Consider the following 18,972-nt stretch of genomic DNA (forward strand, 5'->3'; position numbering starts at 1 on the left):
CACAGGTGGACTCCAATCAAGTAGTAGAAACATCTCAAGGATGATAAATGGAAACAGGATGCCCCTGAGCTCAATTTCAAGTCTCTTAGCAAAGGGTCTGAATACTTATGTAAATAAGGTATTTCTGTTTATAATTTTTTATTTTTAATACATTTGCAAAAATGTCTAAAACCCTGTTTTTGCTTTGTCATTGTGGGGTATTGACGAGGATTTTAAAAAACTAAATTTTTAAAATAAGGCTGTAACGTAACAAAATGTGGAACAAGTCAAGGGGTCTGAATACTTTGCAAATGCTCTGTAAATCACTGACTTCCATGTGCACAAACATACCTAGCCTTGTCCTATCAACATATTTTTTTGCATAACATCCAATTATCTTCCCTACAACAGAAATATGACAAACATTAGGAACACCTGCTTTTTCCATGACATAGACTGACCTGGTGAATCCAGGTGAAAGCTATGATCCCTTAGCAGTCACCTGTTAAATCCACTTCAATCAGTGTAGATGAAGGGGAAGAGACAGGTTAAATTAAAGAATGCTTTTTAAGACTTGAGACAATTGAGGCATGGATTTTGTATAGTATGTATGCCATTCAGAGGCTGAATTGGCAAGACAAAATATTTAAGTGCCTTTGAACAGGGTATGGTAGTAGGTGCCAGGCCCAACAGTTTGCGTGTGTCAAGAACTGCAAAGCTGCTGGGTTTTTCACGCTAAACAGTTTCCCGTGTGTATCAAGAACAGTCCACCACCTAACCAACTTGATACAACTGTGGGAATCATTGGGGTCAACATGGAACAGCATCCCTGTGGAACGCTTGTAGAGTCCATGCCCTGAGGAATTGAGGCTGTTCTGAGGGCAAAAGGGGGTGCAATTCAACATTAGGAAGGTGTTCCTAAACGTCAATACAGAGACAAAGCGGAGTTGCAATTCACGAGACGTATGTGGCAGGGTCTACAGACAATCACGTAATACAAAGGGAAAACCAGCCACGTTGTGGACACCAACGTCTTGCTTCCGGACAAGCTAAACACCTTTGCCTGCTTTGAGGATAAATGTGAGGACAGACGCTGGGAGACGAGAAGCAAGTACAGGGAGTGAATATTTAATCAATAACAGACATGAAACAAATCACGGACAGTGTCTGAACAAGGGAAACAAAATTACATTAATGCTGACACGGGGATTAAACTGAGGAATAGACAGATAAAGAAGGGGCAATCAATAAAGTGATGGAGTCCAGGTGAGTCCAATGAAGTGCTGATGTGCGTAACGATGGTGGCAGGAGTGCGTAATGGTGGGCAGCCAGGCGTCCTCGAGCAACCAGAGAGGGGGAGCGGTAAGCAGACATGACAATAACAAAGTGCCACCGACGCGGCCTGCCACCAAGGGCTATGGGCCCTCCTTCTCCGTGATCGACGTGAGTAAGACATTTAAGCGTATTAACCCTCGCGACGGCATCCCTAGCCTTGTTCTCAGAGCATGCTAAACCAGCTGTTTACGGAGATATTCAATCTCTCCCTATCCCAGTCTGCTGTCCCCACTTGCTTCAAGATGTCCAACATTATTCCTGTACCCAAGAAAGCAAAGGTAACTGAAATAAATTACCATTAAATGAGTAGCACTCACTTCTGTCGTCATGAAGTACTTTGAGAGGCTAGTTAAAGATCATATCATCTTACCTGACACCCTATACCGACTTCAATTTGCTTACCGCCCCAATAGATCCACAGACAATGCAATCGCCATCGCACTGCACACCGTCCTATTGCATCTGGACAAGAAGAATACCTATGTGAGAATTATGTTCATTGACTACAGCTCAGCATTCAAATCAAATCAAATCAACTGGGTCCTGGACTTCCATGACGGGCCACCCCCAGGTGGTGAAGGTAGGAAACAACACCTCCACTTCGCTGATCCTCAACAAAGGGGCCCCACAAGGGTTCGCCTTCAACTCAATCATCAATTTCAATGTCTGCAGACTCGTTACAAATTCAAAGACAGACAACTTTATATACTCAACAGAGAGAAAAACATAGCTAGACTGTTATATTAAAATTAAACTCAATGCTGCTATTGTATTTAATTTTGTAAAGCAGCTTGTGTTTCTTGACCAGGCAAAGGGTATCTAAAGCAAAGGGAAGCATAGGAGTCCCCTGCGCAATCTGTATAATCGAAGGCAGAGCGGAGACTGTCTGGCCACACTAATCGCTTGCTCCCTTGCAGGAGGGACATCTCTGAGGAGGTGTGGCATGTCCTTCCTACTGCTGAACAGAACTGCGCTGAGCTGCTGTGCTGCTAATATTAATTGTGCTTATCACTGAAAAGCTCTCAATCTCTCCAAAAACTCTTGTCCAGTACACTTAGTTGTCAGATTTAGATAATTTTGTCTCGTCTTCTTTTAGTCAACTGAAATAAAAAAAATGTTTAGTTAGAGTTTTTTTCAGGGTCTTTTGAATCAGTTATATTCTCATCAATTGCCACTGAAAAATGTTTGACAAATATTTTAGTCACTATGTTTGTTGACATAATGAACACTGACACACACAATTTACACATAGTCACACCCTGATCTGTTTCACATGTCTTTGTGCTTGTCTCCACCCCCCTCCAGGTGTCGCCCATCTTCCCCATTATCCCCAGGGCATTTATACCTGTGTTCTCTGTTTGTCTGTTGCCAGTTCGTCTAGCGTGCTTTCCCATCTTCCTATTTCTTAAGTTCTGTTTCCTAGTTTTCTCAGTTCTGACTATTCCTTACTCTGAGCTTGCCTGCTGTCCTGTACCTGCCTGACTCTGACCTGATCACAAACCCCTGTCTGTCCTCGACCTGCCCTTTGGCTGCCTCGTGTTCACAATAAATCATCTGAGAACTGTACTATCCACCTTCTGTGTCTGCATTTGGGTCATATCCTGAGCCGTGATACATACATGTACAGATAACTGCCGAAATAAAGAAACACTTGCGTAAATGAGGGATACAAAGTATATTGAAAGCAGGTGCTTCCACACAAGTGCGGCTCCTGAGTTAATTAAGCAATTTACATCCGATCATGTTTAGGGTCATGTAAAAACATGCCCAGTTGCCCATTATTTTAAATACCATGGCTACTGTAGAAGAAGAGATCTCTGCAACTTTGATAGAGGTGTCACAAAGGAACATAGCGGGCCTCTTGAGCTTTATGGCAGAATGTAGATTTCCTTCTAAATAGACATTCCCAAAATAAATTATTTTTCATGAGATGGCCATTAACAATAACTAGGAATGCTGCATAGTTCTTGAAAGGGACAGAATTTTTTGTTAAAAAAACTCATTTTGATGACGTAAGCTCGAGTACATAGTACAAATATAATGAAAATATATTCAACAACTCTGGGTGAATAGGGCTTGAAATGACTGAAATGCTTTCTAAATATAGTAACAATCAAATTATAAATGAATTACTATAAGATTTCACTTTTCTTATAACTATAGAATAAATATGATCATATTTAGTGAAATTACAAATTTGGCCCCATTTCATATAACTGACGACAGAGCATTTTCTGCCAAGCCTCCTCTGAGCAACGCAGAGACACCATTCTAACGTCTGCAGACTCGTTATAACTTCAGTTTTATGCAAAAGGTCATTTCGTTCCTCTGTGACCAAGGGAAAGTGGTCGTGTTTCAATTCTACAAAATTATGTTGAGAGTTTCACAGTGAGGTGAAACCACGATTGCTGGATTTGCTCTGTCGCTCAGAGGTAGAGAAAATTTATTATTTTTTCTGGATAGGCCAGAAAACCACTCAAAGTCCCCTAAATAGGGTTAGGGTGTGTGTGTGTGTCTCAGTCACCAGATCACAGCGCAGTCTGGCGCGGTGCATGAGACAGCGTTTTCCACCATCATACATTTTTTATTTTTTTACATTTCTTGTGGAAGAAAGGTGTCGCATCCCTGCAATAGAGTTCCAGACACTTGTAAAATCTATGCCAAGGCACATTAAAGCGGTTCTGGCAGGTTGTGGTAGCCCAACGGCCTATTAAGACAATTTATGTTGGTGTTTCCTTTATTTTGGCAGTTACCTGTCTATTAGGACCGTATCTATTCAACTTCCTGTAAGCCAAGTGAAAGCCCAGACTCACTGAAAGTTCAACAGTATGATGTTTGTTCCTCCACTCCCACTTTGGGACAGGGATGTTTTTCCTGTTGAAAAGGGACTCCCAGGAGGGAGGATGGAAGAGGAGGTGTGTGCCGGGGCCGGGGGAGAGGGTAACTTTCTGAACCTTGACCTCTGACTGAGTGCAGAGAGGAGAGAGGAGGGGAAGGGAGCTGTCTCATTATTTTAATTCTTCTGCCACTCATTCTTTTCCAAATTGTAAAAAAATAGAGCCATTTAGCCATTGAGCATCAAAGAAGTGTAGACACAACAAACCAACTGTGTATGAAGCATGTATAGCTATCATCCATTGTGTACTAAAAATACCTCCTACAAGTATCTAAAAAAAAGTCAGAGCAGCTTTTCTACTCACTACCATCTGTCTGCGTGATTTAGAGGTGCCAACAAAATGCCAGAGGAACAACACAACTGAGAGAGAGAGAGAGAGATTACACAGATCCACAAAGTATTTGAAAACAAATCCAATTTTGATAAACTCCCATATCTACTGGGTGAAATACCACAGTGTGCCACCACAGCAGCAATATTTGTGACCTGTTGACACAAGAAAAGGGCAACCACTGAAGAACAAACACCATTGTAAAATACAACCCATACAGTGCATTGCGAAAGTATTCGGCCCCCTTGAACTTTGCGACCTTTTGCCACATTTCAGGCTTCAAACATAAAGATATAAAACTGTATTTTTTTGTAAAGAATCAACAACAAGTGGGACACAATCATGAAGTGGAACGACATTTATTGGATATTTCAAACTTTTTTAACAAATCAAAAACTGAAAAATTGGGCGTGCAAAATTATTCAGCCCCCTTAAGTTAATACTTTGTAGCGCCACCTTTTGCTGCAATTACAGCTGTAAGTCGCTTGGGGTATGTCTCTATCAGTTTTGCACATCGAGAGACTGACATTTTTTCCCATTCCTCCTTGCAAAACAGCTCGAGCTCAGTGAGGTTGGATGGAGAGCATTTGTGAACAGCAGTTTTCAGTTCTTTCCACAGATTCTAGATTGGTTTCAGGTCTGGACTTTGACTTGGCCATTCTAACACCTGGATATGTTTATTTTTGAACCATTCCATTGTAGATTTTGCTTTATGTTTTGGATCATTGTCTTGTTGGAAGACAAATCTCCGTCCCAGTCTCAGGTCTTTTGCAGACTCCATCAGGTTTTCTTCCAGAATGGTCCTGTATTTGGCTCCATCCATCTTCCCATCAATTTTAACCATCTTCCCTGTCCCTGCTGAAGAAAAGCAGGCCCAAACCATGATGCTGCCACCACCATGTTTGACAGTGGGGATGGTGTGTTGCTTTTACGCCAAACATAACGTTTTGCATTGTTGCCAAAAAGTTCAATTTTGGTTTCATCTGACCAGAGCACCTTCTTCCACATGTTTGGTGTGTCTCCCAGGTGGCTTGTGGAAAACTTTAAATGACACTTTTTATGGATATCTTTAAGAAATGGCTTTCTTCTTGCCACTCTTCCATAAAGGCCAGATTTGTGCAATATACGACTGATTATTGTCCTATGGACAGAGTCTCCCACCTCAGCTGTAGATCTCTACAGTTCATCCAGAGTTATCATGGGCCTCTTGGCTGCATCTCTGATCAGTCTTCTCCTTGTATGAGCTGAAAGTTTAGAGGGACGGCCAGGTCTTGGTAGATTTGCAGTGGTCTGATACTCCTTCCATTTCAATATAATATTATCGCTTGCACAGTGCTCCTTGGGAAGTTTAAAGCTTGGGAAATCTTTTTGTATCCAAATCCGGCTTTAAACTTCTTCACAACAGTATCTCGGACCTGCCTGGTGTGTTCCTTGTTCTTCATGATGCTCTCTGCTCTTTTAACGGACCTCTGAGACTATCACAGTGCAGGTGCATTTATACGGAGACTTGATTACACACAGGTGGATTGTATTTATCATCATTAGTCATTTAGGTCAACATTGGATCATTCAGAGATCCTCACTGAACTTCTGGAGAGAGTTTGCTGCACTGAAAGTAAAGGGGCTGAATAATTTTGCACGCCCAATTTTTCAGTTTTTGATTTGTTAAAAAAGTTTGAAATATCCAATAAATGTCGTTCCACTTCATGATTGTGTCCCACTTGTTGTTGATTCTTCACAAAAAAATACAGTTTTATATCTTTATGTTTGAAGCCTGAAATGTGGCAAAAGGTCGCAAAGTTCAAGGGGGCCGAATACTTTCGCAATGCACTGTGTTTATGTTTATTTATTTTCCCCTTTTGTACTTTAACTATTTGCACATTGCTACAACACTGTATATAGATATAATATGACATTTCAAATGTCTTTATTATTTTGGAATTTCTGTGTGTATAATGTTTACTGTTCATTTTTATTGTTTATTTCACTTTTGTTAATTATCTACTTCACTTCCTTTGGCAATGTTAACATATGTTTGCCATGCCAATAAATATCTTAAATTGAGAGAGAGAGAGAGAGAGAGAGAGAGAGAGAGAGAGAGAGAGAGAGAGAATTGCCTCCCTCACAGACACCTTTATCATTCTCCTCTTTATCCACTTTAACAGCGCAGACCAGAATCCTTCAGGCCTTCATAGCTCACCTGTGTAATTAAACATGAATGGAACACAGTTTATGAATCACCGGGTCACACGCTTACCCCACGCAAAGTTGACATAAGAACTTCTCTATGACAGGGAATATAAATCATATCTCGTGTGGGAGAGAAAGGGGTGAGAGGGCGCAATGACATATGAGGAGGAGTCAACTCTCTTTAGGAACGTCATCACCTCTGGTTTGAGATGAGCAGAGCTGTGATTTGTCTTTCAACACTTTCAAACCGATCCATTCTTTAAATCAGCGAGTCTTGCACTGTACACAGACCAGGGACTTTTTCCAGAGCTAAATAGACTGTGAGAAGAGAGGGATAAACTTTAAATAACTAGTTCTAACAGCTCATAAATCTATGGGATGTGAGCTTGTCAATGCCTAGCCCACTACAGGACCTCATGTTGGCGCCTATGGCGGTAGAGGTTGAGGGCTGAGTTATTGAGGATTCACTGAGAATGTGAATAAAGAAGTCATTGGTTTTCTAAAGCTGAAACTGCCCATCAACGCTCACCAATGGCCAGGGTTATGGTTCTGGCCAGGGTTGAGAGTGTAAGAAGACATGGAGACTGAGAGGATATGGTGGCTGTGCCAGAGGCGCCAAAGTAACTGACTCAGCAATTCCTCTGCCAACGCTCCGGCTTTGATGTCTGTTAACCCTCAATGGCTGCCATGTTGAGGTTGTTGTAGTTGGTTTTTGAATGATTAGGCATCTTATGAGTAACTGGACATTGGTCTGCATGATATAGAACCAAACATTTGGTATGTGACTGTCCCAATCCCAGTCAATCATTGTTAGGTAATATGGGCCAGTGGCCAAAGCTTATGTAAATTCCACCTCTGCTGTGCTCAACACTCAATTTATCGATATGATTAAGTGGCAGCCTGTGATATTTTCAGTGGTATCCATTACATTGGGGAGGGGGGGGGGGGGGGGGGGGGGGGGGGTAACGTAACGACTGTTGAGGATGTGCTCTTTCCCTTCTATCAGATTCCTAGCATGCCATGCACTCTTAAGTAGCTTTCTGTCGCCAATGGCACATTGGCACGAGAGCAGTGAAACATACCTGTCTGTTTCAGGACTCTTTCCTTACGATTATCATCACCACAACAACACAAGGTAAAAAGAGTTAAAGATTTGATGATCTGAAATTCCAAGAAAGAGAGTTCGAGAGATGGACCACGATGACATGGTTCCTTTTCCGAGATACAGTACTGGCTTAAGACAGATGCTAATTGGAGTATTGAGCTATAACTTATGTCGTTTCTTTTATTTTTCGTCTCAGGAATTACGTTGCCTGTTTGCCTGTTTATGTAAGTATTTTATAGCCATGACGTAACAGAAAGATTCACTGATGTATGGTATTGAAACTATACAGCATGATAACAAAAACATCCCGTTATGTTGTCTACCAAGTGCATTACTGGCGACACGTTTGTTGTGTCTGCGTCGAAAGTAGAAATGGCCCCAAAGGCTTCAAATATTTAGGTGACCCAGGTTAGACAAACAGAGTGACAGGGGCAGGCCTGGGCACATTTCTACAGATGCAACAACATCTTGATTTATTCATGTCCGCGCTCTGAGGCTGTCCTGCTGCCAACCCACTAGGGGAGTGCAGACTTTCAACAGTACATAAAAATAGTCACGGAACAAGGAAATACAAGATAGCGCTTTCAGATGTGTTTACAAATGGCCCTTGTTCAGGGAAATTAGCTGGAATCAGGGCCTATCGTGCCATAGTAGGATTGTTGTGATTCTGGGAGCCAAAGGAAGGCCTAGTACTGCTGTGTATGCTGCGTTGGAGATTCTAGTTCAATTGTTGTCATGTTGTTATGTCCTGGGTCAGCTGATGCTCTGCAGTCAACCACACAACATTTCCTCTAGCTTTTCCCTTTTTCCAACAATTGTTTACAGACAGATTATTCTGAGGTTGTGGACAGGTGTCTTTTATACTGATAACAAGTTCAAACAGGTGCCATTAATACAGGTAACGAGTGGACAGAAGAAGAAGAAGAAGTTACAGGTCTGTGAGAGCCAGAAATCTTGCTTGTTTGTAGGTGACCAAATACTTATTTTTCACCATAATTTGCAAAGAAATTCATAAAAAATCCTACAATGTGATTTTCTGGATTTTTTTTCTCATTTTGTCTGTCATAGTTGAAGTGTACATATGATGAAAATTACAGGCCTCTCTCATCTTTTTAAGTGGGAGAACTTGCACAATTGGTGGCTGACTAAATACTTTTTTGCCCCATTGTATTTTGGTGCGAAAAGTGCAAATCAATCCGAGAACAAAAGCAAAGAACCTTGTGAAGATGCTGGAGGAAACAGGTACAAAAGTATCTATGAACAGGCAGTTAACCCACTGTTCCTAGGCCGTCATTGAAAATAAGAATTTGTTCTTAACTGACTTGCCTAGTTAAATAAAGGTAAAAAACAAGTAAATCGAGCCCTATATCGACATAATCTGAAAGGCCACTCAGCAAGGAAGAAGCCACTGCTCCAAAACCGCCATAAAAAAAGCCAGACTACGGTTTGCAATTGCACATGGGGACAAAGACCATATTTTTTGGGAGAAATATCCTCTGGTCTGAGGAAACAAAAATAGAACTGTTTGGCCATAATGACCATCGTTATGTTTGGAGGAAAAGGGGGGAGGCTTGCAAGCCAAAAAACACCATCCCAACCGTAAAGCACGGGGGTGGCAGCATCATGTTGTGGGGGTGCTTTGCTGCAGGAGGGGCGGATGCACTTCACAAAATAGATGGCATCATGAGGGAAGAAAATGATGTGGATATATTGAAGCAACATCTCAAGACATGTCAGGAAGTTAAAGCTTGGTCACAAATGGGTCTTCCAAATGGACAATGACCCCAAGCATTCTTCCAAAGTTGTGGCAAAATGGCTTAAGGACAACAAAGTCAAGGTATTGGAGTGGCCATCACAAAGCCCTGACCTCAATCCTACAGAAAATGTGAGGGCAGAACTGAAAAAGCGTGTGCAAGCAAGGAGGCCTACAAACCTGACTCAGTTACACCAGCTCTGTCAGGAGGAATGGGCCAAAATTCACCCAACTTATTGTGGGAAGCTTGTGGAAGGCTACCCGAAATGCTTGACCCAAGTTAAACAATTTAAAGGCAATGCTACCAAACACTAATTGAGTGTATGTAAACTTCTGACCCACTGGGTATGTGATGAAAGAAATAAAAGCTTAAATAAATCATTCTCTCTACTATTATTCTGACATTTCACATTCTTAAAACAAAGTAGTGATCCTAACTGACCTCAGACAGGGAATGCTTACGAGGATAAAATATCAGGAATTGTGAAAAACTGAGTTTAAATGTACTTGGCTAAGGTGTATGTAAACTTCCAGCTTCAACTGTGGAACTGCACTGTTAGTCACATGTTGTCAACATCTGGTCAACCCTCCATATGGAGAGCTCCTGGGTGTGCAGGCTTGGCTTTTTCAACATTACAACCAAAAACCTTTATCTTTGTAAAATGATTCCCTCATTCAATAAATCACGGATCAAATGGACAAGGTAGACTACTTCAAGCACGATATCTAACTCGGCATGTTAATATATAAAGCTCAAATATTCATGTTTTGGGGGAGATCTATGCACAGCAAGTTATTTGTCAATTCAGTTACATGGCTACTGTTTAATAGAGGGGAATCCCAGCTTTCCAATGGTACAGATTTATTTAGGCTCTACCGTGCCAGTGGAAAGGCAACAACAAAATGAATGCTTAGTTAGCTATAGTTAACTAGCGACATAACTGCTACAAGTTATGTTTTGAATTGGTGATCAAGTTAGTCTGTCATTATTTTATACCTGCTGCAGTCGATCTTAAATAAATACAAGCATTTCGCTACACCCGCAATAACATCTGCTAAACATGTGTATGTGACAAATAAAATGTAATTTGATTTGAAATGTTGCGCTCTCTCTCCTCGGGCAATGGCCTACTCGCACTGGCACACATGCAGAACCCCAGACATATACTGAAGGGTCATTTCTATAACGGCTGATATGTCGTTTTCAAAATTGTTTTTATTGATTGATCATATTTAAAAGTGTGCCTTCATGAATTACATGAACAACAATTATTCAACTAATTTCCATGACCTTTGATGACCTTAAAAACCATAACTTGACAACTTGGTACAGCGCCTCATGTCATTCAGGCTGGCACATTTTCAATCTGGTTCAATCTCAAACAGCCTACTGTCACTCACAGATTCACAGACTAGCTGAAAATAAACTCGAACAAAGCGGAATCAGGAAATGAATGCCTACTCTCCATTGCTATTCAATGAAGATCCCGCCTTCATTCCGCTTTGGTCAACCTTTTTTGCCTCGGTGTGTGAATCTGGGCCAGCGATAGGCTACTTTGCTTCTATAGAGGAGCTGGTACACGGTTCCCCAAAAAGGTGAAGTGCCGGTATGGCGTTCCGGACAGCTCCAGCCCAAGTCAAGCAATGTTTGTTTGATTAATTTGGTACTTGACTGGCACTTGAGCTGACACTCACCTTTGAAGAAGCTCTTGACCTTCAGGTACCCAACGCTGAGGCGGAGCACGGAGAGTTTGTCCAGGCGAGAGCACACATCCTCAGGGAATGGTAGAAGGCCCGTCAGCCTGTCCAGCTCCCCATTCAGCCGATCCCGGTGGCGTTTGGAAGGGTTCGACTTGACCACTTCTGGAGCAGGGGTTTTCTTGCTGAGGGGCAAAGAGACATTATCGTTGTGGTTAGTTTGTTGTAAAATGCACTGCACTTCATAATGGCCAGTGTACACATCACACTTTAGACTTTAGCTTACCTAAAATATGTCAATGACACATGTTATTATAGCTAAATGCCATAAGCTTTAAATGCTTGGCAAGAGTGACATCCACTAAAACAGCTTCCTGTGATGAAATAAGAAGCATGAATCATTTAACAAAGGAAACATTTCGTAACACTTTCATAAGCAGAGGGGAACAGGAACTTTAAAAACGAAATGAACCAAGACCGACTCACTTCAGTCATCCTTGCCTGCAGGCCCTGCCAGGGCATAGCTTTTTCTGAGTTTGGGGTACGATAGGGAGGTACAGTTCGTAAACAATTTGTTATTTTTTGAACAACTTCAATTTCTTTTTGCATGCGACTCTTTCATTTGAGTTGTTCATGTGACCTGCTGCTGGCCGTAATGAGTCCTACAGCAGGATTAATACGAGCTCCCCCAGCTCAGCGGCTCCTACCAACAACTGTCTATCACGTGCACACAGAAAATAGTTCATGCTGCAGGGCGCATAGAGAAGGAAAAGGCATATATAGAACTCATAACTGATTACATGGTGCAAAAAAGAAAGCAATTCATTGATTATTGTTTGTTATTGATGGACACAGCTTTCTACCCAAACATACATAGGCTGCCTCTGCTCAACACTCGAACTTGTGAACGAACAAATCATTTGGGGGGGCTTCTGGAGTTTGTTGTGCTAATCTCCCTCGCACAGTCAAGCAATGGCATTACGTCAAGAGTCGCTCACAATCTAGTCCGTTTGCGGCCGCAATTAGAACTGGTTTCAAAGGTATCAAGAAATAATCTTATTTGTATGCCTAGCAATCACAACTGTACATAGTTTGAAGCACACTTTCAGAATTCTCAGTCACAAACGACAGCTCCAATAAGCCCCCCGTCATGATTCTTTCACGTTTTTAGTCCATCGTTCGCCGGTAGTGGGTCCTGCGTGCTCTAGGCATTACTGAATCAAATAAACAAATTCATGTTTTTTTGACTGAATGAGTTGAAAAGTCGGTAAAAACAGCCAAACTTCCCATCACTGGTGTATGACACACTAATAAAAACATGAACAGTATCGAAACCCAATGAGCAATAGTGGTGCGCCACATACAGCATTGAAACCCACTGAGCAATGTGGTACGCCACTCTTGCCCGAAAGCAGGAAAGACGATGCAACTCATAAACGTGACTAATAAACATAGTGAAGAACACTGTTTTATAATGTGAGTCATCATGCATCATTAGCCTACTGAGATAGGAGTCAGACGAGACAATCGCAGCGCCTGAGGCCAGAGGGATGGCCTGCTTTAAGTAGAAAAGCGTTGAATACCCTACAGTGCAGCTGCTGGCATGCACTATACAAATATCACTCCTCTCTACAGTTTATCCAATATTAAACATCCTGCAATGCAAAAAAAGCCTGTAGTGGAATAGTGGAAAAATTACAATTAACAAAGATGGACAGTTATTAATGTCTACAAACGTTCACATCTATTTAATAATTCCAATGCAACCTTGAGGACTTAAATTCGATTTTTTTTCTAATTTCCACTGTGTCAAAACCAAGTATTTTTGGCCACATCAGAGGCTACTCATGGTCTTTGTTTGTTTTGTTGAGCTCATGTTCTATTTCACTTCAGGAGCAACTGTGTGATGAAGTCTTGGGACCACCATTGTTGACCACCACACATGTCATTAATTGCAAATCAGACACACATGCTCAGGCTCAAGCCAAGCATGCTGGGACTGGAAGAGAGGGAGGGAGGGAGATGACACATACCCTAAACCCAAACCATGGGAGTCAGGAGGCTACAACTCCCCTCACACCTGCTGGAGCAAAAGTGGACGACTTCAGTACACCATTAAACGTTTTCAAATGTGGGTTGGAGGAGTGGCAGCTGCTATTTATCTCAAGGGCTTTGTTCAAACAGTGCCTGTAACACATACTGTAACAGTAAGACAATGAATTCTCAGGGGACAAAAAGCATATTCACACCAACTGGAGAAAAACCATGATAAGTGGACTATATAAGGTTTTAATCCATTTCAATACAACAGTCCAACTCAACACAAGACCCAACCCAAACTAGTGTAGGCTAGTGAACAGCAGGAGATAACAGCTGCTGGTCAGGTTCAACAACCACACATCTCCCCTTCTCCCAAATTCAAGGGTTCCACCTTCCTCACAGAGCTGCTTCTCCCATACTTTGTGTGACTTTCCCATTACAGAAACTGCCGATGATCATAGGTATAGTTTTTTCCCCCTCTTCCCTATTGAATTTCCTGCAGGGAATACAGCCATAATTCAATTCCCGTCCTTAGACCCAAGCAATACCTAACCAGAAATAGAGCAAGACTGACCTCACTTTTCAAAAACGCCTGCGGAGACAAATGCCAGTATTCAGACCCATTTTTTCCACCTTCGGTTGCAGTGCATCATGGGACTCCAGACACAGACATCAGGGCAGTCATTGTTAGAGTTAGAGCAAACTAGGTTTACCTCATCTCTCTCTCTTCCTCTCTCATGGATAGTCTATTTAAAGTGCAAAAAGACATGGCTGAACCCAAAGACCCTTCACTCTGATTCATAGGGATTCATGTTGCACACAGTACGTTGTAATGCAATCGGCATGCTTTTGTCTGCTCAAAGTGGGTGGTTTGGGGATCATGAAAGTATTTTGAACAGGCTGAGAATACATCCAAAAATGTGTAGGCTGCACCCACAACTACAATCATGCAATCAGATCTAACAACTTTGAAACCATGGACTTATTCAGCCACATGGTGGACTGGAGTGGACACTCACTCAAACAGCACATGACATTTAGCATAAACAGCACTGAAACACTCTAATGAAGGACAGCTTACTACACTACAGAAACACTGAAGGAAAGGCTACACACACAGAGCTACTTTATTTCACAATATCCACATCCATTTATCTGTTCCTGAGGTGCTCTGAACATTCCTTCCACCTAAGCTCTGTTAGTTGCGGATGAAAATGGACTGATCTGTTTCATCCGCTACGGCTCCACAGCACCGTAACGTATGGACACCTCACTTCAAGTTGTCCTGTAGCCAGCCAGGAGGGCATCTCTCCTGGCAAGGAAACTGAGTGAGTCCCCCTCTCCACGAACCCCCAGGGAGCTGCAGTCTGATCAGCTGATCCCTAGCACTAGAAAGACTGAGGGCTGCTGCCTATACGTAGAAGAAAGCCTGGCTATGAAGGCTGGTATCACGATGGTATTACCATCCTTGTTACTTTGTTCAAAGAAACTGTCTCTTGTCTCAAACTAAAACCCATTCCCCAGATCAGGCGGGGCAACATAAAAGAGACAGTGTAGCGTTATTAAGCATTATTTAAGGTTGAAAGTAGAGTGGGGGTTTTTCTCCACATAAACAACAGTAGCACACTCAGGTACATTATTAATCTAAACGTTTGTTAAAATATGTCTTTGGTTTGACATGTAGGCTGCAGTTAGAACAAACTGGTCCTAGTGAATTTCTGTTGTGGCCTAAGTTCAGCTGAGAACAGTGACTTGATGTATACAGTTGAGGCTGTTGTGGAGGCCTCCCTGTAGATATGAGACAACCATAGAACAATAAGCCATTATGCTGTTGTGCATAAGATTTGTTTTGGCTTTCTGCCTCACCTCTATCAGCTAGACTTTGTGTACACACACACACACACACACCTACCTTTCCCCCATTGTTAGCTAGTAGAGACATACTAATCCCCCTACCTCGCTGTTGGCCAACAATAATGTTGACACCAGCAGAACATGGTAAGCACTCTCATAATAAGCTTTTTGTCGTGTTCTGAAACGGATTAACAACTGTAACACCATACAAATCATTGGAAATCTACTTATGAACAGTGTGTTCTGCCACAAAATTGAACATTCAATAATACATTTTATCTTAATCATCCGTAACTCTCTCACACTCACAAACAGATACAAACACACACATGCTACTTAAGCTACCATGCAAACACACACACACACACACACACAACACACACCTTCACACAATCTTTCCCACAAAGACTTTAATGACCTTAAGGAAATAATTAAGTCATATTGTCACACAGTGGGCTCTGGGAGTAATCACAACCTGATGTAGAAATGTCTCAGATATACTGTATATGTTAAACACTTTACATCAGGTAGGCAACTTAACTATGCAATTACAATAGTACTAATGTGTAAGTTGTCCATGTACTTTTCAATTGTACATTTAGAGGCCTAACAGAACAATCTGTCATTTATATTGAAAGAATAGTTACAGTTACTAAAAATATAATATTGGATATCTTTACTGTAATGCACATATTTGGTCTAACATGATTAGGCATATAACCACTTGTAGAATGCTTTAACCTACTGAAAACACAAGAGCAGAAACGTATGAAAGCATGCCGTAGGCCTATGAGCAAAGGCGAGAGAAAAAAATTGACAAAGAAATGAGAGATTCAGATGGACAGAACCCTTTTGGAATGCTACTATGCAGTGACCACAGTTTTTTTTACAGTCAGTCTCATGGTGCCTTTGTGCTGCAAAACCCAGATGGCTGTCCAGGAAACCTTAGGCCTCTCTGAACAGCCCCACATCTTCACAAAGACAGAGACATATGTCCGCACAGGCACATGTCTAAAGTTACTTATTTTTGATGTGGGATTTATACTGGGAAAGGTCTATTTGAAAAAACTGTATATGATTTCACTAACATGGAGAACATAGACGTTCAACAGACACATGCCCACAAGCACACATGCACATATAGCTGTAACACATTCCATTCATTTTGTCTGGTTGTTTTGACAAATCCAACATGTCACGCCTAAAGAAAATGCATTTAGAATGCATGAAAATAACAGCATGAAGATGGTAATGAACTAATATTAACCTGGTGAAATCAACGTTTTAACATTTTATTTTTAGGATATATTATAGTAAGCAAATACTTATCTAGGTGTTATTAATTATTCGTGCGCGTGAAACATTCTCAATACTTTATTGGAATCATAAAAAAAAAGTGGAAACATTGGAAATGTAATGTCATAGCATACTAGTAGCCTACAACAAATACAAACATATTGCACCGCTTAAGTTTTCCATGGAGGAAAAGTTTTGTTTTTTCCAGCCAAGCTATTAGTAAATCTTACTTAGTCGCGAAAAACGGCATTATAAAACACGTGTCTTTTGTAACTGGGTTGTGTAATATCAGTGTGTGTCAAAAAAATATGCTTAAACGAAAAAAGTAGAAAAGACGCAGAAGTGTTTTCGCATAATGAGAAGAAACCGTATATCAGATTACAATAACATACTTCAAGCCAGCGATCATCCCGCGCACCCCGCCCTCCTTTAAGCATCGCGTGAGAGCGCAGCCGACTCTCAAACTTGATTGTGATTAATGCAAGAGTACTATTTCCATGCCAGACCAAAACTATACACGATGAGAGATTCTTAAGGTGACCCGGTGAAAACTAAATGGAGGCACCAGAACTTCTGGTCAGGCATAAATTTACAGCAACACATCAACACAACACACATGCACTATTACAAGCTTTGCGTGCGTAAACGTGAGACTTTTACCACTGTCTGTGTAGAAAGAAAGCCAGTTACCCCAGAAGAAAGAGTAGAAAATTAGCAATAGACCAACACTAATAACCATTTATGAAGAAAATAATCCAACAGCACGAAGTAAATGATTATATTTAGCTGCATGGATAAATAGCCAATGTAAAGCTTAAACATATTAATTATATCTCACCTGGCTATTGAATACGCCATTGAATTGGCTGTTACTGAAATTACATCGAACGAGAGTAAAATAACTCACTTGACATTGTAATGCATGCAATGCACACATTGTATTTTCATTAGCATATTTGTGAGAAATTGCATTATAACATGTCAATATATTTGGTATATATGGTCGGGAAAAGACATGTTGCAAATGTTAGAATCATGCACGATTCTGTAGACTATCTACCTCAAGCTAGACCTAAAATCGAACTTCCCAAAACATTTATTGTCTGGTCAAACAAGTTTAAATGACATCCTTACGTTTTCTGAACGGGCTTCTTCCGCTTTTTGACAGCATAGACTCCAGCGTTGTTACTCAACATGGTGACGCTTCTGCTGTAAATCGGCTATAAAATGTTCAACAACACCAACAAAATAACATTCACTGTCTTCCTCACAGACAGTTCTCAAATAACAAGGGAAGTTAATGTCCAGACATAAGTGAATCCCATCAAAGATTTGTTCTTAACTGACTTGCCTAGTTAAATAAAGGTAAAATAAAATAAAAACATATTTAAAAATAGAGAGGTCTCTTTGTAACGCAGATCTCCCGTAACGCGACGTAGACAGACCCAGGCGGTCAAAGTCGACCGTGTTAGATGCGCGGTGAAAATCCAGAAGTGTTTGGGGGATTAAGCAACTTTAGGAAAATTCCCCTGAATGAATAGCTTAATATGTGCGTGATCCTGTTCTTTTTCCGTGAGAAGTCCAGTCTCTCCAGACCCCCAAACAAACAATAAAATACTTATTCTAAAGTGGTAGATTTTGCCGTAGCCCAACCCAACCCTTTGAACAGCTTCGGAGCTGCTCTTTTACAGCAGGTAAAATTGGCCTATCGTTTTTGGCATGGGGCGTTGTCAGGAAATCATACACGGACAGTCGGAGCACTTTTAAGGTGGACCAGAATAGAAGTGGATACCCGAGAGCAGTAGAAAAAGCGCAAAGAACTCCCTACGTTTGTTGCGTGCATTAAATCGATTATAAACACATTCATTTTCATTTGGAAGTCATGTGCAGTAGAATCAGTTACACATTTACATTTGCAAGTAATGTTATTCAATCATTTTAGTAACTACAGAGTTATAACAACTTTCGATATGACATGCACAAATAATATAACCATGTAGGCCAATGCTTATCCTCTAACATGCACTAAAATATCATTTGGTTCTATTTGTGATGCTTGATGTGCTGCAAGTCCCGCCTCTCCCATCTCACTGGTTTTTAGGAGCATATACACAATTTTACGGTATTTTACTGTGTCATTACACAGTACTTGCATTGATACCATATTTATATTACTGTCGGTGTACTGTAATGTGAAATAGAGAATTTTACTTGCCACTGAGCTGACTGTAAGCTTCTGTCAAATTCACAGTAACACCTTTACAGCGTACTGTATGCAGGTGCTCCAACTCAACATCATCATGGGTGACACATCTGACTAGGGGGAACCATAGCTTAGCTGGTAGAGTTCTTACAGATATTTTGGATGGATCCGTGCCTGCATTAGTGAAAGAAAAGTAATAGTGGTTTAATTGTACAATATCATGGTAATAATAAAGTAATAACCTACTAATTTAATGTCAATACATTTATGTCTGACAATGATGGGCTGACAT

General features: G+C 41.1%; 1 protein-coding gene across 1 annotated transcript in view; it reads right to left on the bottom strand.

Moving 5' to 3' along the window:
- Positions 1-17,832, bottom strand: part of LOC100135875 (aryl hydrocarbon receptor beta) — a gene marked incomplete at its 5' end in the record, with an annotated part of 45,465 nt that extends 27,633 nt beyond the window's left edge. Inside the window, 2 exon segments of the mRNA NM_001124252.1 lie at positions 11,285-11,472; positions 17,612-17,832. Coding sequence (NP_001117724.1) covers positions 11,285-11,472; positions 17,612-17,673 — 250 coding nt within the window.
- Between the last annotated feature and the right edge of the window lie 1,140 nt (positions 17,833-18,972).

The sequence above is a fragment of the Oncorhynchus mykiss genome, chromosome 3 (genome assembly GCF_013265735.2).
Source record: "Oncorhynchus mykiss isolate Arlee chromosome 3, USDA_OmykA_1.1, whole genome shotgun sequence".
Lineage (NCBI taxonomy): Eukaryota > Metazoa > Chordata > Actinopteri > Salmoniformes > Salmonidae > Oncorhynchus > Oncorhynchus mykiss.